This window comes from Watersipora subatra, chromosome 10 (assembly GCF_963576615.1).
Source record: "Watersipora subatra chromosome 10, tzWatSuba1.1, whole genome shotgun sequence".
NCBI lineage: Eukaryota > Metazoa > Bryozoa > Gymnolaemata > Cheilostomatida > Watersiporidae > Watersipora > Watersipora subatra.
In genome coordinates, this window is record NC_088717.1 from 51,778,807 (window position 1) to 51,802,650 (window position 23,844).

A 23,844-nucleotide genomic window follows, 5' to 3' on the forward strand; every position below is an offset into this window, starting at 1 on the left:
AACTCTAATAGGGTGTACTCTGAATTCAAGTACAGAGTGATAACTTTATGTTACTCCAACTTCAATAATGAATTGCTTTTGACTTTAAAGGAAATCATTTGCAACTATTCGGTATGTACTATAGTAATGCACTAGCTGTGCCTTCCGGCGTTGCTCGGGCATTAAAAATCGGCTTATAAACAATGAGAAGTGATGAGATTTGCTCACCACTTGCTGGCAGGCAACACTCCAGCAAGTGGCAACTTTCTGGCAGGCAACTCTCTAGCAAGTGGCAGGCCATTGCCAAGTGGCCTTGCACATTGCTAATGGAAAATTCCACTAAGCTACTTAGTAAGCTTCAAATGCTTTGTCAGCATCGGTGCCCAGGTAGGCTATTCCGGAATTCCAATAATAGCTATAGCCGGAATGCAGGCAGATATATGACATACAGACATACAGACATACAGACATACGTTGAAAAATATATAATATTAATAGATTGGCAGAAGATTATGCTTGGAGTGTCAGAACATGCTTAGCAAGCCTTTTAGGGATTTTTAAGGACGAATCAAAGCATGGCTGTTGGGTATTATATGGCCAAACATTACCAGTATAGTAGATCCCATGTTGGATTGCATTTGAAAACAAAATCTATCGTGAAAAAAAAAAACTGGTATGATTTTTTGTCATTGAGGCATGGTCCATGTTACGAATCTAATCAGCGGAAAATCGACATATTGGAACATCGATAAATGAATTATAGCCTCAGGCCACATTGAACCAGCAAAGATAGACAAAAATTAGAACAATACAATTAGATTGATACGACTCAAAGAACGATCCTGTCAACAAAATATTTCATATAGAAGAACACCTACAATAAAATATTAACCTGATTGCTCTAAAAAGTAGCAGTAATGGTGCAAAGCAATAAATATGGCAGAAAGTTTGCAGACACACGTAGCTAAGTTATTATTGCTATTGACCTTGACACATTCTATTCATGACCGATACAACTATACTTCAATGTTCACCATTGCATGCAATGAGATGTTATATAATGGTTTAAAAGAAGATCAACCTTGCGGAGCGTTGCTCATCTGTATTCTGACTACATTTTAACAAGATCAGGTTTTTGAATGACCTTTTTTAATTTTTTAATTTTGGTCATGAAGAGAGTCTAATAAGTACTACAGTCTTCATATCCATAAAATGTCACACTTTTTTGCCAGTGAACAGATCATGCCATGTATCAGCAAGACAATTTTCGTTGCACACTTAATTCAGTTCGTTGATCGACGTAATGTGTGGTCTGCGATCATGTCATAGAGACTTTGTGAATAAGGTGTTCACAGACTCACTATATATATATATATATATATATATATTTATGGTAGAACAGCTGAGCTGTTCAGCACGCTTTATGTCAGCACGGAACATGAATAATTAATAGTTTAAAACAGACAAATCACAAGAAATACAATTTTTCAAGTTTTTCTCATTTGTCAAAAAACACATTGTAAATTTGGTATCATGTAAGTCAGCAATGCTTTGCCTAATAATTTGAAGTGTGATAACATATTGCATACTGCATACAGCTAATTTAATTAGCCTGTCCCATTTAGTCTGTACAGGTTTTTTCAATAATTGGATATGAAGTTTTGAACAGATGTTAATCATTTTATTTAAGTTGTACAGAAAACTGTATATCTTGTAGGTACTTTTGGATGCTTTTCTCTGCCCCTACTCAAATAGCCATAGCTCTCTGGCTGCTCTATATAACCATTGGACCCTGCCTGTTTGTCGGGTTTGGGTTGATGGTCATCACTATGCCCCTAAATGCTGTTGTCGCCATCTGGCAGAAGAACATTCAAACTGAGCAGATGAGACTCAAAGACGAAAGAGTGAAGGTCATGACTGAGGTCCTCAGTGGCATTAAGGTGTCTTAAGCTAAAGTTTATTATGATATTTTCTAGTAAGAAACGGCATAGTTCAGGTTGCCACAAGAGTAGCTTTTTATTTACAAGGTTTGTTCAACTCGCATTTCAAAGGTTCTAAATAAAATATGTGGTGCACATAATATGTGCACCACATATTATATTATTCTACATATTACAATATTATATACATATTAAATGTTATATTAATTATATATAATACAAGTATAGGGCTTATTATGCCCTATGCTTAAATGAACTCATATGACCTATACATAAAATTAATGACGTTCACATTATTCCCCTTTATATAATTGGTCTCTAGATAAATGACCTACGCATGAATGACCTATCCATAATTGGTCTATCATAAGTGTCCTTTACGTAAATGGCCTATATATAGTGAACGTTCACATAAATTGCCCGCACATAAATAACCTCACCATAATTGGTCTATCAATAAATGGCCTATACATAAATGGCCTATACATTATCGGCCTTTACGTAAATGGGTTATAACAAAATTGCCTACACATAAGGACCATTGTTTTATCTGCCTAAATGACCAATGATTAAATGGTCTTTACATGACCAGCCTTCCCGTTCACACACGTCGAGTTCGCTGAGTTAATTTGAGTCTTTTCAAGGATATTTAGTTGAAAAATGATGGTGGCCATGACTTTTAGATAAAGAGACATAAAGTTTGTTGAATAAATATAGTAGTCTTGGTTTATTACAGTGAAGTCTACAAACCTCTCTCGTCTTAACAATTGACCAATCAACTCATTATTGATGGTGGGGCTTAATTAAATAATATTAGCCCACAAAAATTTTGGACACAAATTTTGGGGGTCTTGCAGTCTAATCACTATTTAATAAATATTTTATTTGACTATTATAAATATTTTTCTTATTTTATTTTATTATTTTTTTATAATAAATATTTTTATTTTATTTAATATCACTTTGGTCGTGGGCTGCATGACAGGAGAATTTCTAGTAAATATTTTATTTGACCTTTGAAAAACTTTATTCAATGTTTATGTGGTAAGCATTGACCACGAGCTGCATACAGTTTTTAAGTAAATGCCACTTGTGATCTAAAACTTACATGTATATGAACTTTTATCATATTCAATTTTAAATAACTTTCTTCCCTACTCGGGCAGCTGCCTTTTAATTCTCTTAAACCTGAATTTAAAAAGTTGGAGCTTTAAAAACATGATAGACTATTTAGAACCAAACTTTTCTTACAAAATCGACAATATGAAAAAATGCTTCTTATATTGAATTGTCAAAGGGCGACACAAATTGGAGCAAATATCTATGAATGCTAAAATGTACAATCTGGATCTCCTGGTAAGAAGTTAAATATTTGCACAGATTTCTGTAATGTCCCAATGCTTACATAGTACTTCTTTTGGTCTATCTACAAAAGCCAACAAGTGGACAAGTTGAAACAAATAATTCATAAGATTCAGAGTGGCCAGTTCATTTAGTATTTTTTTATTTTACATAAAAATATTTATGTAAAACCATCTCTTTTTTTATAAAGTTTGAAATTAAAATTGAATGTTAAAATTTAAATTATGAAAATTATTTTTGATTATTTATTTGTTATATTAATACTTTTTATTATTTATAACAAGTATTAAAATTGAAGATTTGCTAAAAGTTTCATTTATGTTTCTGAAAAATAAGCAAACTGTAGGTTTGGTTTTACTGACATGTGAAAACAGCGGATGGGGAAATATGAGCAGACAGAATACATGTGCAAGGCAATAGAAAAAACTAATTTCAACTTCATAGGCACAGTGACTCACTTGTGCGTTGTGATTTCATAAAAGTAATTCTTATATCATCAAATACTCTGAACAGGCCATTTTATAGCTTGATTTTGTAGCTACTTCTAATAGAGTTGTAAATAAAGACAAAATACAACTTTTTATTATGGTACCATGAATATACTCAACTAATGTAGTTTTGAGGTTTATGTAGGTTTGTTGTACATAAGCTTCTTTATCCCTAGCGGTTCTAGTGGTAAAGATGTGATGAACAAATACAACAGGTTTTATCAGCTGTCACGAACTTGTTTGATCTGATGTAGGTCATCAAGCTCTATGCGTGGGAGCCGTCCTTTGAAGATAAAGTTAAAGCTATCAGAAGAGAAGAGATGAAATCGATTGCTTCAAGCTGGATATGCATGGCTATTCAGTTCTCAAGTCTTGCTGCTCTCCCGGTTCTTGTAAGCTCTTAGAAAATTGAAACCTAACTCAGTGATGAAAAAGTAAAGTGGTATAATTTATATATTTATTTTTATATTTATAATTTATATATACTAGGAATTTTAAACTGTGTGATAACTACTTTACAATTGGCTGTTGTGTTGTAAACATCTGTCGCTAATCCTACAATTCCACAATATTCCAATAAGTGAAAACTGAAGAGCTTTTAGCAGGGTAACTGATTCAGGCTTTACTAGTATCAGCTTCAGCGCAGAAATTATCAGTAAGGAATGAGATATTCTAGCTAATAGATCATATATGTGACCCCGGCCGTCAGAATGTACAATCGTGCGGTAATTGCTTTGTTCACAATAGCGCGCTAAGTGTGCTTTACGCTATTATATGACTCACCGTCACTATTTTAGTAAACAGCGGTTTATAGTGCATTCAACCCTGCTCTTTCACGTGGTCTTGTTTATTTTTGTGTCTGACCAATCATAAAGCCATAATTGCCATTTAACTATACCCATATCGGTGGTTGTTATGGAATTTTTCATAACCCAAGATCATAAATATAGGCTCTAACTGCGGGTGCATGCATGTATGTGGCTATTTTCTGTTTTAATGCTTCAGGCTAGAACAAAATACAACCATCGCAAAATTACGACTAGTTGATGCTAGATGAGTATTTCTACATAGAATCTGAGTCGGCTGCCTCAGATCATAGTGAAAGCGATGATGAGGATTGTAATAATAGGGCAACCTTAGAAATACAGCTGCTTACGCAATATGTGGCTGCTAACGATAATGCGAATGAATTAAATCCAATTACAGAGAATAATGATCAGCCTATCACTGCTGATAACATTCCCATTCTAGCTGTTGACATCAAACTAATAAGTGGGTGCAAATGTAGGGAATTATGCGTTAGTTTTATGTCATCTGAACAATTAAGCCTCATTAGAACTGTGTGTCAAGGATTACCGAAGGAAACATTAGACATGGTTGTGTTGGGACAAATTGCCACTAGCATAACAAACACACCCCTCCAATGCGCTACAATAAATCTTTGCAGCGTACTCGTGCTACACTGTGTGAGTGTTAAACTACATAAAAAGAGCTCTAGATTGAATGGTCACTTGATGAGTTGGGTTGATATTTTCGCATCCTGATGCCCTCTGTGTTCACTTTTCGTTGACCTTACCACGACCTTCTGTATAAGTGGACGATTCTGAATACACTTTCAACTCTTTGTTAAGTTGCTGGACTGTCATTATATGCAGTCATAGCACTATAGCTTGATGAGAAGTGCCCAGTTTGAAGCATACCCTTTTAATGAATATCTCCAGGACGGTGAGCTTTTAGCCACATATATTGTTAACCTTACCATGACCTTTGGAAGATCAACCGTCAATCAATTTGAAATAAAAATGCAACGATCATCTTTTTCAGGGTTTTATTGTGGAGAATGCCAGATTTCATCAATATAGGTTGAGATTAAGTGGTCGGTTGCTATGGAATTTTGATTCGTAAACAAATAACATGATTTACAGTTCTTGAATCACCAACTTTATCCTGCTTAAACTCAAAACAACAGTTTTGGTTTATCACGAGACCTTCTCTACTAAATCTTGCATAACCTGGGCATAAATAACCCGCTTTGAAAAATTTAAAATGCATTAAAATCCTCAGAATTTGCTGATTTTAAATCTTTAAATAACTCAAAAATGTGGTTTTAGCACGATTGTACATTCTGACTGCCTGGGTCACATATAATAGGTTATAGATCTTAGATAATATGTCATAGCTAATAGCTAATATATAATAAATAATGGATAAAATACAATAGCTAATAGAACATAGGCAATAAATAATAGGAAATAAATAGTATATAGCAGATAATAGATAAGAAAAATAATATATAGTAATATATTAATAATTGAATTGAATAATAATAAATAAGTAGAGCGATAGTTTTTTAGAATTATTTCCTGTTTTTATTTGAGTGGATGACTGACTTATTAAGTTACATAATAAAGGATGACAGTCTTTTATAAAATTTAACACTTCATGTGACTCAATAGTCAAAGGTTGCTACAACAAGATTTCCTAACAGATAAAATGTGAAACCAAAAAAGAGAAAATTACAAAAAATAAATACCTAATTATTTACCACTGTCAAATGCATCTCAATCTCATTGGTATCTAACTGAAGAGTTTTTTTTAAATTTGAAGTATTACCAGGCTATAAAAGGTATAACAACCATGTCAATATTATAGCTCATAGAGCTGTGGGTTTTTGGGGGTAAGGAGGGGGCGCATTAGTCCAAACTAGAGTTTTAGTAATATTTTTAGTATAACTTTTTTAAGAGTTCAAGTGCTATCGTACTATTAAGTACCCTTAGTTCAGTTGTTCTACCAGAATTCAGAGTGAACTCATTCAATCATCGCATCTACCTAAGCATTATAACCATCACCTTGAGCACTAGCAAACTATTTAATAGCGTGTTGGTGTTGTCAGTCGGGTGCTTAGCATTTTGGGTTATTAGGAAGTCATTATACACAGTTTTTAAAGAACTATAAATCAAAAGGTTTAAAGTTATTTTACGGAAGTATTACATTTAGTTGCATTTATGAATAAGCCACACAGCAGATGCAAAATATATATAGAAAATTATATATAGAATTTAAAAACCGATATATATGAGAAATAAAAACTGAAGCATGCGCTGTGTATGCGTTAGTCAATCTAATATTTTTGCTCTGCAGGTAGCTGCCTCTACCTACGCTGTATATGTGTTTGTCAGCCCTGAGCATACTCTCGGACCAACAATTGCTTTTGTGACCTTGACTCTGTTCAACTTGCTGCAGATGCCACTCTTTCAAATGCCACTTTCTTTAACCTATACTGTCATGGTAAGAAACTGCCATAGAGCATGACATAATTTTTTAGCGTACCGGTAATAGATGACAGATTTTGTTGACACTTCATTGGCTGCAGTCATGCTAATGGTCTTTATGTTTGATCACCTGCTCCCTCATCTATCATCATATCTATACGATAACTAGCAATTTTACAGCTGCTGGATTTTTATACAGGCAAATGTTTCCGTCTCCAGAATTGTTGAGTTTTTCAAAAATACAGATTTGTCTGACAAGAATGTGGAGAAAGACAATGAATGCGGTGAGAAATTTTTTTATACTTAATGTGCTATATATAATAAGGATAACAAATATATGATATGCATATTAATGAGAATGGTAAAGGTCTAGCTATATTGGCCAATCTTAGGTGCATGATTCTTAGCGTGGAGCAAGTTAGCTGACTATATAGGTCACCATGTCAATGTTTTCTAGGTGGTGATTCACATGTGCATGTATTTCATCACTGTCACTTCCACAATAGAATAATGCAATTTGAAAACATATTGAATGAATATTAATGTTTCGTGTAAGAAAGATGTCATCGATAATCATGGTCTCGACTTTGCATCATTGAGAAACGTCCTCCTGTGTATCTACTAGTTTATATCGCTACCAGCACTAGGGCTAATAAGGAGTATAACTGGCTACAATGGTTTCGTCAAAGCTGCCGCAACTAACAGCTGCAAATATAATTTTAAGTCGAACCTTTTCATAACTCTTTGATTCTGCAACCCTATCATCTCCTAAAGATTAACTTACACAAAATTTTAGTAAGTTTTATCAGAAAGTATCGGTATTTATGATCATTTGCGATTTTTCTTGATATTTGAGATGATCTGGCTGCCAGGATGTTTCAAGATTAAAATCAGCAAAACTTTATTACGGTAAAAGGGATTGATAGGTAGATGGGTATTGGTAGGATAGATTAGTATATCTGCCATCTGTTTCAAAGTGATGTCCTTAAAAGTTCCTACCACTTTTAAAGTTTTCATACACTATTTCATTATTTTGTTAATATTCCTTGCGAAGTGAATAGGAAGCCTCAGCTGAGCAATTAGCATTTAGTACTTATATGCATATGAATGCCACAATTATATTAAATTCAACACTTTTTTAAAAGCTATACTATGTAACAGCAGGTTATTTTTCAATGCACACTTATTTTAGTTGGTTGATCTATTTATTAAACGCATGGCCTGCCATACATCAGGTTGGCAAGTTGCCATACATTATGTTTGCAAGTTGTCATACGTTAAGTTCGAAAGTTGATACATGTTAAGTTGTCAAGATCAATGTTTGGTAAAAAATCGGTTTCACAAGCTCTTTGCTTCTGCTCCTTCAATGCCATTTAGCATTTCTAGCTTGATTGTTCAAGATGGACTCCTATATTGCCTTTGATCATATTTTACTGATAACTGCTATAGTATGGATTGGTTCCTTAATATTTCGCATGACATGTTGCAGATGTCAGTCTAAGAATTACAGACGGCACATTCTCCTGGTGCCCCAACTCTCCAAAGATCTTGCGCAATGTAAATTTAGAGGTTCCAATCGGTTCATTAACTGCCATTGTTGGACAAGTCGGTTGTGGCAAGTCTTCCTTACTAGCCGCTTGTGTCGGTGATTTGCACAAACATACCGGAAGAGTTGTGTCAAGGGTGAGGCTTTTTATAATAACTATTAGCAGCACAACATTTTAGCAGCGTCTCGCTGCTTGGCATGTGAATAAAGATATCCATTTACAAATTTTAGGGCTCAGTAGCCTTTGTGGCACAGCAAGCCTGGATTCAAAATGCTACAGTCAGAGACAATATTCTATTTGGTCAGCCTTTTGATCAGAAGAAGTACAACAGAGTGATTGATGCAGTTGCCCTCAATCCTGATTTAGTCCTGCTAGACAATGGTGACTTGACAATTATAGGAGAGAAGGTATGTAAAGGGAACTTGTTTAAATTCAGAGATTTTGCTCCAACCTTCAGGGAAATTAGCCAGCAAGCGTAGGCAGTGTCTTGTATAGAAGTGAGATAATATTTGTATTATGCGTAACACAATTGCAGTAACGATAATCACAATGTTATATAGGTGCGACCGTAGCAATGCAATAAAATATGGTATGTAGTAGTTGTGATAACGTCGGTGTAAGCTGCGTGATAAAAATCTAAAGTTACTCAAGAATGGTGCTTTGCTGTATATCCGGTCTTGAGCTCTTCAGTCCGCGTAAATAAATGTAGACTAACTACGAGTGGATATCATGCGTTAAATATGAGAGTAATGTGTAAAGAAACTGCCATCGCCAGATTAAAAATAATTATAAATGGTACTTACGGCTATACTATTACAGTAAAAATAATCAACTGATACTATATGATAGTCTAGGTCAAACACTACCATCTAGCAGCCCTATCATATCGTTAATACTACACAATTGTTCGTTAAAAGGCGATTTCCGGTAGACAGCCGCACGGTCTTCATCTATTTGACTGTTATCATCTTTAGCTCCCCAGGCAGCTCCTCTATCGAACGTTGTCCTATCTCTATAATTTCAGTTCACATGCAAATACGCTCCTAGTACTGGATGACTAAGGATATAGACTTTCTTGCAACATTTGAATCGTGGAACTTCATTAGTAGAAAAGAGGGATTCTCTTGTAGGACATTTGTTATAGCAGTCTAATGTAATTTACTGAAAAACTGTACCTTCGGTTAGTGATGTAACTACCGGAAGTAGAAATTTTCAATAAAATGTAACAAGGCATGTTTATGCATTTTGATTAGGTGTATTTAGTAAAGACATACACCAATTATGGTAATGGTTTCGTAGTATGTTAAATTTTGCAGCCATCTACTTAGATTTTTAGGATTTAAATGAGATTAGCTTACAAGCTCGCTTAGCTTATAAGTTTCCTTTTACCAAAACTAATAACTCGCATTGTTAGTACTGAATCTGGCCTACTACCCTATGGCTACGAGTTATTATTGTTATATACTTGTTATATACGTGCATTATTCTATGATATATTACATATATATAATATATATAGAATAGTGTCACGCTTCTCTAGCATAGTGCTATATTACTGGAAGCAAGAGCTAAAGTATAAAAAAGTAGGAGATGACCTCTGTACATGATTGTACTCTGTACATGAAACTATTAGTAATAAAAACTCATTTTTAGTCATCTCCTACTTCTTTTATATATATATATATATATATATATATATATATACATATTTTACTATGATATATATATTTTTTATATACTATATATATTTTATATATTTAAATTTTTTGTAATTTGACATACGTAGTTGGTATTACACAGTGGTTCATGAATGCTGTGGTGATCAGACGACAAGTGCTTTTGTTCCATGCAATTCGTAAACTTGATTTTGCTGTTTTTCTATTCATACTGTTCATTGCTATTATTTATACTACTTTATTGGCAATAATTTTATTTCACAAATATAAATTTTTTTCAAATTAGGCCATACAACAATAGTAAAACAAAAAAAGGGAAAAAAAGCAACAGTTAGCCATTAAAATGGAATAAATAGTTTGACAAATAGTGTTTAAAATGCCTTTCTTGGCTAAGAGAACGGATATTTGATGGAAGATTGTTAAAGCAGCCGGCAATGACATTTTTAAAATGATTGTTAGTGATTGGATGCAATTTGTTCACATCAAGTAAGTTGAAATGAGTTGAGAACCTGTAATTGTCATGTAAAAAACGATTTATTACAACTATCATTTGTCAGTTGTACAAATTCTAGATCAGTTACATAATACATAAAACTCACACTTCTTACAACGATTGATAAATAAAATTTATTGACTGCTGAAGGTTGCCAACTGATTTAACTCTCTAGTATTCAACTTTGATGCCAAAGTAAAAATTCTACTCGGTAGTTATTAATATAAAAAATAAGCACTCAGTTATTGAGCTCTACAATCAGGTTTAGATCGAGAGTTAGGCTTGACTAGTGATTTGATTAAACTCTGAAATTATTTCAGATATACAAATACAAAACTAATTATAGCTTCTAATGAGTTTTTGTCTTCTTTCAGGGTATAAACCTATCAGGAGGCCAAAAGCAGAGGGTCAGTTTAGCCAGAGCTTGCTACAGCGATGCTGACTTGTACCTTTTAGATGATCCACTAAGTGCTGTCGATGCTCATGTAGGGAAACACATTTTTGAAAATGTCGTTGGACCAAATGGTTTACTAAAGGTAAGCAAGCTAAAGTTTTTATTAGTAATTCCAGTAAACTTATTAACTTTTTCAAATAATACATTTATGAACAGTAAAATTAACACTGAATATATGTACTTTTTATCGTTTACTTGCATTGTAAAACATTACTGTACACTTTCTAAGAAACATCAGATATTATCCAAGACATTAAAAATAAACTTAGAAAAATTGTTAGTAGATTCTATCAGATAGTATCGGCATTTTTCTATCCTTTTCAAGTGTTGATGTTTGAGGTGATTTGATTGTCAGGATTTTTCAAGATTAAAATTGAAAAAACTTGATCGTAGTTAAAACACTCATAGCAAGCGAAAGCGCGAATATGGCTTCGATAGTGACAAAGAGACTGACAGAATACAGTTGCTTTACGTTGCAACCTAAATGCAATATTTGATATCAGCTATAGCATAGATTGCAACTAGTGACATCATTTTGCAAGTATCTCTCTTCTCAGCGTTTAAACCGCGATCAAAGTATGTCGAATTTATTTTTAAAACATCCTATCAATCAGATCGCTTCAAACATAAAAATTGGTAAACTATAGAAAACTCCCAATACTTTCTGATGAAATCTGCTAAACTTTTATATATGTTCATCTTTAATACATGTAACTACAAATAAAGCGCTAGTTAAGATTTGAGTACTCCCACTTGAAGTAATTTTAAACATTCAGCATCCAAGTTTTGAGTGTGTTAGTTGAGCCATTTTAGTTTCATAAGCAAGAGCGAATAAGCTAGTGAAACACCCAAAGTCAAATATAAAATTTATAAAACAATTAGAATTATTTAAACAAAATTAACTTTATCTTTGTCAAATGCGATTTAAGGCAAGTTACACTTTGTATCTTTATCACCACCTCTTTCTTCAAGTCTACATTACTTTTGGCATGTCTCTCGGGTACGGTAACCACAGAAATGTAAAATTTTAGTGTAGCATGGAAGCTTCACTTAATCTGTCACTAGACCAAAGCTGAGGCTTCTAGTAACTTCAGCAAAGTTATCTCTGGCTGCTTTTAGGGAAAGACCAGGGTATTGGTGACACATGGTCTTCACTGGCTACCAGAGGTAGATAATGTAGCTGTGCTTTCCAGTGGTAGAGTAGCAGAGACGGGATCCTACAAAAGTCTTCTTAATCGAAAAGGACCTTTTGCCAATTTTGTGAGCGAATTTGTTTCATCGGGTAAGGCATGCAATGGAGACAGATGATGCCATGTACATTGTTAAAACGCAGCAAAAAAATATTTTATTTTTGAGAGGAGCACCTTGCAATTTGATTTGTAAACGTTGCACCTTCAGATTAAAAACCTCAGAGTATTTAGTTTTTGTATATTTCTATTCAGTAAATAGCTACTTGATAGACTCCTAGTTCACTAAACATCTACCTGATAGCCTCCTAGTTCACTAAACAGCTACCTGATAGGCTCCCAGTTTAGTAAACAGCTACCTGATAGGCTTCTAGTTCACTAAACAGCTACCTGATAGGCTCCCAGTTTAGTAAACAGCTACCTGATAGGCTTCTAGTTCACTAAGCAGCTACCTGATAGGCTCCTAGTTCAGGAAACAGCTACCTGATAAGTTCCTAGTTCACTAAACAGCTACCTGATTGGCTCCTAGTTTAGTAAAAAGCTACCTGATAGGCTCCTAGTTCACTAAACAGCTACCTGATAGGCTCCTGGTTTACTAAACATCTACCTGATAGGCTCCTAGTTTAGTAAACAGCCACCTGATAAGCTCCTAGTTCACTAAACAGCTACCTGATAGGCTTCTAGTTCAGTAAAAAGCTACCTGATAGGCTCCTAAATCACTAAACAGCTACCTGATTAGCTCCTAGTTCAGTAAAAAGCTACCTGATAGGCTCTTAGCTTGCAATCAAATGGTGAATTTGGTAAATCGAATTTACTAGCAGCTGTTACAGGTGAATGTTAACTAGTGTCATGAAATGTCAACAGCACTGCCATAAAAACCTTGACTCAGTCCCAATTTAAAAAATTGTAAAAATTCAGCGATGCTACTCTTTATCTATCCACAATGTTAACTGTCAGATTTAAAATAGAGGCACCTAGTATATTAACACTTGTAAATGCTCTAGAGGACTTTTTGTACAATTAGTTGTGTTTGTGCAGTCTCACGGAAAGTAGTCACCAAAAATGCTTTGCATGCTTAAACACAATGGCACATTTCAAAAAATTTTATTTTACATTCACTATATTTTCTAATTTGACAGAAATTCCTGATGATGTTCCTCTCATAGATGCCATAACTGAAACCCAATTTGCAGACACGGTTATAAGTCGACCTGAAAGCACTACGAAAAAGGGAGCAACAATAGATACAAAAAAATTGAGGTATGACTTGAAGAGGCATGCAGCATCAACTGATACTTGCAAAACACCTTTTTGACCAATTTTATCTAAGTTTCCCACGCATGTGCTCCGTGCCCTTTTTTTGCCAAAAATATTTGGTTTCAAAACTATGTTTCATGCTCTGATAAGTGTTGTTTGATGGTTATATTTGTTGGTTTAAAGGAAACAGCTTTCCTTGTCAGCCATTATGAGCCTCTCTCTGAAAGCGGAGCCAGCTCCTGTGAGCACACCGGCTGTAGAGGAACAGCCCTTTGTCGCTGTCGAACAAGAAGACGTAGAGTCTGGCAATGTAAGTATCACAACAACAGAACACAAACTCTATGAAGAAGTCTATTATTTTTGGTTAAGAAGTTTCTCTGTATTACAAGTTTGTGGAGTTGTATGTATGTTTAACTTTTTATTGGCATTGATAATCGATCATCAACAAAACGAAGCTTTTTATTACATGTTAAAAAGTAAAATTAATAAAATAAACAGACAAAAATCAAGAACTATTGAATGAATCAAGCAAATGTGTTTTGAAAGTTGGTAATCTAATAGTGTTGCGGAGGAATTGGTTCATGGAAATAGGTCTTATGGGAATAGGTCATGGAAATTCATCTTTTACATTGCAGGTAACTTTTGGAGTCTACAAGTTATATGCTAAATCTATGGGAATGTTCTGGCTGTCAGCGACCGTTGTCAGCATGGTCGTTCTTGCGATGTTCACTGTATCCTCGAGTATATGGCTGAGTGAGTGGACTGATGATGAGATGTTCCTTCCAGCTACCAGAGATCAGTATTCTGATGACGATAGGTGGGCTACAACGCAGTACTACCTAGCTATTTACTGCGGACTAGCTATATTACAAGGTATGTTGAGCACTAGCGCTTTTGATGAACCCCTGCTGATGTCATAGAGCGCCAGGGTTCAATTCTGGTTTTGACTCATTGGCTCATACCATTGGTTGTATAGCTGTTAGAAAATAAATACTCGTCAATAATACCTATTTCACCCATTCTGTTAGTCAATGGACATTTTAACTTTCAAAAGTTGTTTTCTCCAAAAATTTTACATGGCTGTTTGTACTCCCATGGGCAGTGCGCAAAGCTCCCAGCAGCAGGCCAGGCTCCCCTTAACATATTAAGAACATTCAAGGGTTCCTTCTCAGCGCTAATAAATTCTTTGTGGTTCAGTTTTGTATGACCTCTTGGCAAATGTTGTTGTACCTCTATTGGTACAAATAATCTTGCAGTTCTTCTGTATATACTATCGAATATATGCTCTATTTAGTTAAAATACAAAAACACTAGAGCAGTGAATAATCTTACAAACTCTTTTGCGGTATCAATTTGACAAAAGTTTAAGAAGCTCCCAGATAAAAGTTTATCATCTCAGCAAAAACAGCAGTTCTGATGGAGCGTTCAACAATTCAAAAACTCATCAATTATACTGAAACTATTTTTTATAAACTTGTTTATATACGCAATATATTAAACAATGTGATACAATTTTTTCCATTACAAAGTTTGTTCCAGACCCCAAGTCACCATATTTTGCTATACTGCAGTGCATTATATTTTGATTTATTAGAACATGTTTAAATTAACTTTTACATAATTGTGTGTATATTATATTATACACACAATTGTTTAAAATTTAACTATCAACTTTTAAATACTTTCGTTATATATTTAATTATGAAATTCATTATATTAACACACTTATCAAACACAATTAAATAAATAATTGTGTTTAATAGGTGTGTTATCATACTGAGATAAACTTCTGCTATCCTGCAACTTTTACCATTGCCTTGTAATGTTTTGTTGTAAGGTGCACTGTTAACTTAAACTATAACATGGTACAATATTGTTTGATATGTTATATTTTACTCGTACGATGGTGGTATCTATGCACATGAGAGATCATCATATATCAATGATAACTATGTGCACAATTATTGTTATATGTGTAAAGGTGGTTGAGTGGTGGAGATGGCAGTGCATTTGGCTGAGAATATCAGGGTTCAATTCCTTTCACCTTCAATTCACCTTCAATTCAATTCCACCTTTCAGTGTGGCTCTGGACAGACTCGGCTTTTACCATAGTAAAGATACTAGTAAAAATTTTTTTAAAAAATTTCATAAAATATTCCCTAAAGCCATTGCCGCTCTGTCACTATATCAGTAACTTGCCATAATCACTTCAGCAACCTGTGATATAGCCAGTGTTTCTATATATTTGTATTTGTTTATTTTTAGCTTTAGGTAACTGTGGCCTAGCAGTATCATTTTCTCAATGCTCGACGGCAGCATCTAAAAACCTCCATGAGCTGTTGTTGAGTAGGATCATGAAAGCTCCAATGATCTTCTTCGACACCAAACCTCTTGGACAGATCCTCAACAGGTTCTCTAAGGATGTCGATGCCATAGGTAAGATGAATATCAAGGTACTAGTTAAATGTTTGTTTGTTTATTTTCATCTATAATATAACTACAAAAAGTAATATGAAGAGTGTTTCTCACAGTATAAAAGGACAAGAGAAATAGAAAAAAAATGTCACTCTAGGGAAGGTGATGATGAGGTCCCTGTGCGCAATAGCAAGGCTAATCAAGGCACGGAACTTGAAAGTAGAATCAGCAGAAGTCTGTCTAGTTAGTTTAGTCTAGTCTGGTTGTCTGAGGTAGCGCTTCAGTTCATTTTTGAAAGAATTAGCATTTACCATTTTATGCAGTGTAACCGGTAGTAGATTCTATAGCAATGATTCTAATGTGTTAGTATGTTTTTTGGTATTGCTGAGCTGTGTACCAAAAAGAATTTTTTTATTCAAATTTGTGGAATCAGTTGAGCTTCCATTTTTGCTCAATATAAAAAAGTCCAATAATTTGTTGCAGACAACATCCTGGGCATAACTGTCTTGTCTATGAACTTCATTTTGATGATTGTCTTGGCTACTATTATCATCATAGTATACAGTACTCCTCTGTTCATAATACTCGTCATCCCTCTGGCCATGATGTACTACACACTCCAGGTATTTATATATACCGATACGCTTGCTAGTCCTGCGCGCTATGAAAGATTATCAGGAGTTGTCAGTATTTGCATAATTATACTACAGAGTGATAAGGCATCTGAGTAGTGTAGTGATAGCACGCTCGCTTTTGAATCAGATCTCCTGGTTTGATTCCCATAGGAGACAATCTTTTTTCCTAACACTCTTAGTGTGGCTTCAGACAGACGGTTAGACGTGTCTCTTATCATAGTAAAGATAATTTATTGGCAATAGTTTCGTTTCAAATAGAAATGTTTTTTTTAAATTTTGCCATACAACAAACAGAAAACCAAAACAGGGGCAACGGCTCAAAGTTGTATGCGATTTGTAAGAATACAATCTTTACTTCATTTTACTTAATCAAGTAAAGCGAATTAAGTTGAAATCCTGTAATTGCCATGTAAAATATTGAGAACAAAACCCTGACTTTTGCAACATCGGTGGTGACTGTGAGAGTCTAGCTGCATTGTTGGCTAAGTTAGCAAGAAATTCTTTTATTTTCATCCTTGTATGAACAATTTCCTGGTAACATGATTACCACTGTAGTTGTTGTGTGGTGAAGAGAGTAAAATATGGCAAAAAAAATATGGGAAATTTTATAGTCTCACTCAGTACTTATTTCATAAATTCAGCTAGACTTCAGCTGTGCATGGTTTTAGTGTCGTTGAACGGAACATTAAAAAATATGTCATAATTTGACTGAATACCCAAATACAGCATTTCAATCAAGTTCACTATGTCAGAGAGGAAGAAAGAAGAAGTAATGTATGCAGTCATTAAAGAGCTTTATTAAGATCCCTTTGCACTGGTCTAAGGCCGGTGACATTCAGCTTGGGAGACTGACACTCCGCCACCTTCACTACTCAACCATATTCCATCATTGAAGAATAATATTTACTGTTAAAAGCGCTGTGTTCCATGATGGTAATAAATTCTCGTGTGATGGAAGACTTAAAAGAACAGACTCACTTCGGCTTATTTAATGCGCAAAAGCTGGTCTATTTTAAGCAATGTCAGGGTCAATAGTTGAGCTTAGAGGTCTCGTGTTTCGTATAAATGTACCGCGATCTATCAGATTAGAAACTCAAAAAGCGGTCTCGGCATGCATTGTGAGCAATTGTCCTGAATGAATGCATTAATGGACTTTTGTTATGAAACAATTTTTGTTGAAAATCAAAGAAATTCCAAGAAATTTCAAAGAAAAAGAAAAGTATTGTTGAGATTAATGCTAGTTATGTATACAAGTAAAAGAATAAACTATTTGGCCTTTCCAGCTGTCAAAAGCTATAAAACATTGTTATAGTAATCATCACAGTTACCAGTGAGTTGATTTCAGCACATGTCTCTTGGTAATATGATATATTACCTCTGTTTTAGAGGTACTTTATTAAAACAGCCACTCAGCTGAAGAGATGGGAGTCGGTGACCCGCTCCCCTATATACACCCACTTCAATGAAACAGTTGCTGGCGCTGAGTCTATAAGAGCGTTTGGTGTTCAAGACAGATTTATACAAGAGTCAGAGAACAAAGTAGAAGAAAACATCATATTTTGTCACACAGGCTGGGCTGCTGCCAGGTACCTAGCAGTTTATCTATGTCTCTCTTCCCCCTTCCCTTAACCCAGCTTAACTTAAACACTGGTTGGCAAGCAATTAGTATCTAAATAGCTTGAATGGTGCTACTAACAAAATTCTAATTTTCATTTGTACCATATGTTTTTTCTAACCACCCAAAAAACAAATGTTTTGCTCAACTTTCAAAAACTTACATAATTACAAAACTGCCACTACTAATAATATAAGACTTACTAATAAAAGCAGTAACAAAACAATGTATATGACATAATAACTATTTACAGGTGGCTAGCTATTCGACTACAGACGATGTCTGCAGCTGTTGTAGGACTCGCAGCTGCCTTTGTGGTTATGTCGACACAAGTCTCTTTCCTAGAAGCTCACATAAGCAGCAGCATTATGGGTCTCTGCCTTTCTTACGCTTTCATAGTAAGTCTTTCCTGTTGTATCTCTTAAAGCTGGAAAAGTACTTGGCTATTGTCATTAGCAGCCACCTACTTTGTAAAGAAAATAGCCTTCCCAAGCTATGTACAGAAGCAGCGGAGTGACTAGTTTTGAATTTTTTCTACACTTTTATCTTTGTCGTTAGATTGACCTCCATCGAAGGAGCATAGGTTCTATATAGTAGGTCTTTACTTTTCTCTGTTTGAGGTTGTAAATATTTAAAGCAAGGGTAGCCGACCAGCTGCTCCTGGGCAACATGTGGCTCTCTGCTCAGTTTTGGGTGGCTCTTACGTTCCTGTTGTATTTTGTGTGTGTTGTTTACAGCAGCGATTTTCGACCAGTGCGCCATGAGAGATCCTCTGGTGTGCCACGGGAAACTATCAATAAAAATACACTCTTTAGAACTTCATCCATATTATTATTGATCGTTGTCCATTTGTTGGCTCACTTTTTGTATCGTAAAGCACAGAAAATGGGTATTTAATCAAATATTATTCAACTCCAGAAGTTGACTGATTGGAGTAGCTAGCTAAAGTTGCAGTTTGCAAAGCAGAATGATGAGGGTTTGAGCTCCATACCAAGTAGTATTTTTTCTTGGAATGGGACAACGATTCTAAGAGAGCAGACAATGGACAAGAACTTTATGAGCCTTATTATCAATCCTGCATTGCAGATATGAACTGGACATCAAACTGAGTGTTTGTTTGTGAGAAAGTCACCGAGTGTTTATTGTTGAAAATGACCTACCTATGGTCTTTGTTTTGTGGGACTCAGTTTTTGTTATTACTATAGTAATGTGTAACACTTACAGTAAACCTGAAAAAGTAGAAGTCTCTATGCATAAGTAAGAGATGGCGGAAGAGACTGAGGTAGTTTATATGTGCTTGTGTATCATGTCACTCTTTGTAGGAATACAGTATAAACTGTAGCTCTTGGCCTCTTACTAGTTGGCCAACCCTGATGTAGAGTGTATAGAATTGAGTTAGCGGCAGCACGCGTTTATACTCCAGTAACATGTATTCATATGATTAACTTATGTTTTGTTTTTTTTTAAAGGAGGAGATTATTTTTTTCAGCTTTAAAACTTTTTGAAAACGTTTTTAAAAAGTTTTAAAACTTCTTTAAAACTTAAAACTGTTTGATTGGCTCTAGCATAACTACAACTTTATGATTTGACTAACTAGCTGGCTTCCAAGACAATTGCCGGTGTCAGTTTGTCATGTTTTTTTAAATACGCTGCATCTAGCAAAAAAAAACTTAATTCATTTCAGTGCAGAGATCGCCATGAGTGAAACAGTCGCTTGTAACTTATATTTTGAAATGATGGTAATAAAACATACTAGTCACACTGTCCTGCATTAATTTTCGTGTTCTCACTATACCTACAACAATAGCCGTCGTCTAGTGGGCTAAGATGCCTGACTTGCAAACAGTGGGTTAGAGTTCAATCCCTAAAAAAGGCCGCTGGTGGTGACAGGAATGATATCAAACCTTAGAGTGCTCTCTGCAACTGGACCTGTCTCCAGTTGTCAAGTTACCTTTGCCCCTGGACTCGGACATGTTTAGCCAAGATTACAGACCCTTTGTTGTACTACCCAAAAACAGGCACAGCCTCTGCTTGCAGTAAGCAAAGCAGACGTCATACTCAATCGTCGAGGGATTGCCCACACTCACCGCTTGTTTTGATCCGGTTTAAACTTAATGTTTGGGGACCTCCAGTACTCTATTGCAGGATATCTATTAATAGCGCATTATTATGTTTTGTTATTACTAGTTTTTAAAAAGTTTGTCTGATGATGAATATTGAAAATGTTACCGCTCAATTGATATACTCACTATTCAACTAAACAAACTCAAGATTTCATCAATATTATTATGATACTATCACTTAATAAATCTGAAATAAGTTAGCACTTGATTAATTTATTAAAGTTTTTCTTTAATTTTAAGACCAAATCTGTTGAAAGACCCAAGACTTAAACATATGTGGACTATTCTTACCTAATTCAAAGCACTCTAAACATAACAAGACGATCCGATTGGCATCCGATTGCGTTTAGTGAACATAGCCTTAGTTGCTCCTCTGCAAGTTTATTTGTTCTCTTGTCAGTTTTGCTGTTAGTTGGTCGTGCAATAATCTACTGACCATTTCACTGATTAAATTTTTGATTTGTACAGGTAACAAAGAGCCTTGATATATTAGCTCGAAACCTGACAGATTTGGAAACTAACATAGTGTCTGTAGAGAGAGTGCGAGAATACAGTGAAATAGAGCTAGAGGCAGACTGGATAGAAGTAGATAATGCACCCCCAAGGTACGATGACTTTAGCTATGAAGATTATCTTACACTTGGTAGCCTCTCATATTGTGTGGAAATGTTTTAAATATAACCTAGTAGAGATATTGTGCTGATATAACGCTGATAATTGCCATGTATTTATTTCATCACAGATAATTGAGTGTGTTCAACTTGTAATGTAAGAATAACCTTCATATTGTGTTTGTGGACTCTTCATAGAACATAAGACTGATGCAAAACAGTCAGGGTGATGTTACAGCCATCAGTGTTAGTAGTAAATTGTGATGACTTCATCGTTAAATTTTGTAGGGTTACACAAATCTGTAATCTAACTTTATGATCATCCTTTCGATGAATTGCTTAAATTTAACTGAATTTCACCTCAATTGTCTGAACATATTGGAGTTATGTTGAATTAGAATTATGTAAGCCTGCCAGCATAGATGATTTTATATAAGATTGCCTGTACCAGCAGAAAGAAAATATTTAACTGTTAATTCATCTGTAATCAATGTGTAGCATTTCTGCATAATGGCATTACTGACTGGTTTGACCACATCTGCCAAGACTAAACGGAAGTTGTTACGAATGCTTTATTTGTAGGCAATGGCCTTCACAAGGGGCGATAACTTTCAAAGGTTATGGTACTAGATACAGACCTGATTTAGACTTGGTACTCAACGACCTCAACTTTTCAATTAAACCTCTAGAAAAAGTATGTATATTCTAACTCTGAACTCTAAGGCTATATCTGTACTTGTATTCCATCGAGCTCGAATAAAAGCAGTGTTGAGCAACTAGTTCTTGATTTGATCTAAAAGATGACATTAACAATGTTACTTTGGTCACAATGGAAACACACGTGCACCATTATGGTTTTCATCTGTTTTTCAACTCAATGAATATGCATATAATATGAATAATATTATAGTATATAATATATATAATATACATGCAAGTCTTTCTCTTAAGCCAACTAGAAAGAAAACATCAAGTTGACAACCAGGGCACCATCTGTCTATAATGTTTTATCCCCGTAACTGACAGCAATGTAAGTGATAGACACCTATGATGGTTATCTTACACCCTCATCATGTAACGCCATTTGTGTTATTTTATAACTGATAGGTAGGAATAGTTGGAAGAACAGGTGCAGGCAAATCTTCTATGACAGTGGCCCTCTTCAGATTGATAGAGGCAGCCAAAGGCTCGATATCTATAGATGGAATCAATATAGGAGACATTGGACTGCATCAGCTTAGAAATAAACTTACTATACTTCCACAGGTAAATTACTGTTGTGCAAGAACCTTCGCTCATTTAGTAACCACCATTGTACCAGAACCTTCCAGAACTTTCTCTCGTTCAGTAAACAACCTCGTACCAGAATCTTCCAGAACTTTCTCTCATTCAGTAATCACCGCTGTACCAGAATCTTCCAGAACTTTCTCTTATTCAGTATAAGATTTTGTCTAGGCGAGGTTACTGCACGAGTTCAGAAACAGGCTAAACATACTTCCATAGGTACTATAATTTACAATATTCAAATCTTTACTTTACCAAATGTAGGAGAAAGCTTATATTGTCTGTAAATTTTGAATTTCAGGATCCAGTGCTATTTTCGGGTAATATAAGAGACAATCTAGATCCATTTCACCAGCACTCTGACGCTAAAATCTGGGAGGTTTTAGAGCAGTCCTATTTGAAGGAACGGATTGAACGTCAACCTGAGAAACTTGAATATGATTGTGGCGAAGGGGGTAAAAATCTCAGGTGAGCCAATGTATTAGATTCTATTTTCGCTGCAAAGTAGAATAGATTATTTATACATGACACTGTGTGGCGTCAGTGCAGCTTCGGCAGAAATACAGCTACTCACTTCCAAACAATTGTTTCCATCTCATTACTGACACTTTTTCTTTTAATATATAATAATGGAAATAGACCGTGTCATTTTGACAAGCTTTTTGAGACAGAGAAAAAATTAATTAGTCAGCGTTGCTGTGTTGAAATGAAGTTACCCTTCGAAATGATCGCGAATCTTTATTGATTCAGTTTATAAAAACGTTTAACAAGACTTTATTTTCGCTGGTCAAATCTTTTTTAATTTGCAAATACTGCTTTCAGTCCTAAATTATAACTTTAGGCATTAATTTTAAATTGCGTCTGGTCATTTTGATAGCATTCTGTCTGAGAATGCTTAGTAGCATTTTGTCCCAGAATGCATAGTAAGACAAGCTTCACCTAATGGTGAAAACACGGCAATCGCTAAGTCATATGTTAAACTCTAAGTCATATGTTAGGCTCTAAGTCACATGACAAGCTCTAAGTCACATGACAAGCTCTAAGTCACATGACAAGCTCTAAGACACATGACAAGCTCTAAGTCACATGACAAGCTCTAAGTCACATGACAAGCTCTAAGTCACATGACAAGCTCCAAGTCACATGAGAAGCTCTAAGTTACATGACAAGCTCCAAGTCATATAACAAGCTCTAAATCACATGACAAGTTCTAAGTCACATGACAAGCTCTAAGTCACATGACAAGCTCTACGTTACATGACAAGCTCCAAGTCATATAACAAGCTCTAAATCACATGACAAGTTCTAAGTCACATGATAAGCCCTAAGTCACATGATAAGCTCTCGGTCACATTTAACTGTGGAATATATCGCAGTAGTTTGCAGAGGAAGTATTACATCGCTTCTTACTGTCTTGCACTTCTTATGCATGAAGCTGTTTCTATCTCATCGTCCAATTTAGATACCAACGTAGATGTTAACAATGGCTCTTTTCTAATGTGTACT

At 35.0% G+C, this 23,844-nt stretch overlaps 1 protein-coding gene across 1 annotated transcript in view; it reads left to right on the forward strand.

The window, feature by feature from the left end:
• The window catches only part of LOC137406600 (multidrug resistance-associated protein 1-like), a 46,225-nt gene that overhangs the window by 20,758 nt on the left and 1,623 nt on the right, over nucleotides 1-23,844 (forward strand). Inside the window, exons 11-29 of the mRNA XM_068093195.1 lie at nucleotides 1,697-1,919; nucleotides 4,024-4,161; nucleotides 6,911-7,057; nucleotides 7,241-7,325; nucleotides 8,531-8,724; nucleotides 8,819-8,995; nucleotides 11,132-11,293; nucleotides 12,331-12,493; nucleotides 13,538-13,658; nucleotides 13,839-13,965; nucleotides 14,291-14,528; nucleotides 15,921-16,091; nucleotides 16,554-16,693; nucleotides 18,092-18,291; nucleotides 18,574-18,718; nucleotides 20,912-21,048; nucleotides 21,637-21,748; nucleotides 22,162-22,320; nucleotides 22,640-22,806. Of these exons, the coding sequence (XP_067949296.1) occupies nucleotides 1,697-1,919; nucleotides 4,024-4,161; nucleotides 6,911-7,057; nucleotides 7,241-7,325; nucleotides 8,531-8,724; nucleotides 8,819-8,995; nucleotides 11,132-11,293; nucleotides 12,331-12,493; nucleotides 13,538-13,658; nucleotides 13,839-13,965; nucleotides 14,291-14,528; nucleotides 15,921-16,091; nucleotides 16,554-16,693; nucleotides 18,092-18,291; nucleotides 18,574-18,718; nucleotides 20,912-21,048; nucleotides 21,637-21,748; nucleotides 22,162-22,320; nucleotides 22,640-22,806 (3,006 nt within the window). The remainder of the gene's footprint in view (nucleotides 1-1,696; nucleotides 1,920-4,023; nucleotides 4,162-6,910; nucleotides 7,058-7,240; nucleotides 7,326-8,530; nucleotides 8,725-8,818; nucleotides 8,996-11,131; nucleotides 11,294-12,330; nucleotides 12,494-13,537; nucleotides 13,659-13,838; nucleotides 13,966-14,290; nucleotides 14,529-15,920; nucleotides 16,092-16,553; nucleotides 16,694-18,091; nucleotides 18,292-18,573; nucleotides 18,719-20,911; nucleotides 21,049-21,636; nucleotides 21,749-22,161; nucleotides 22,321-22,639; nucleotides 22,807-23,844) is intronic.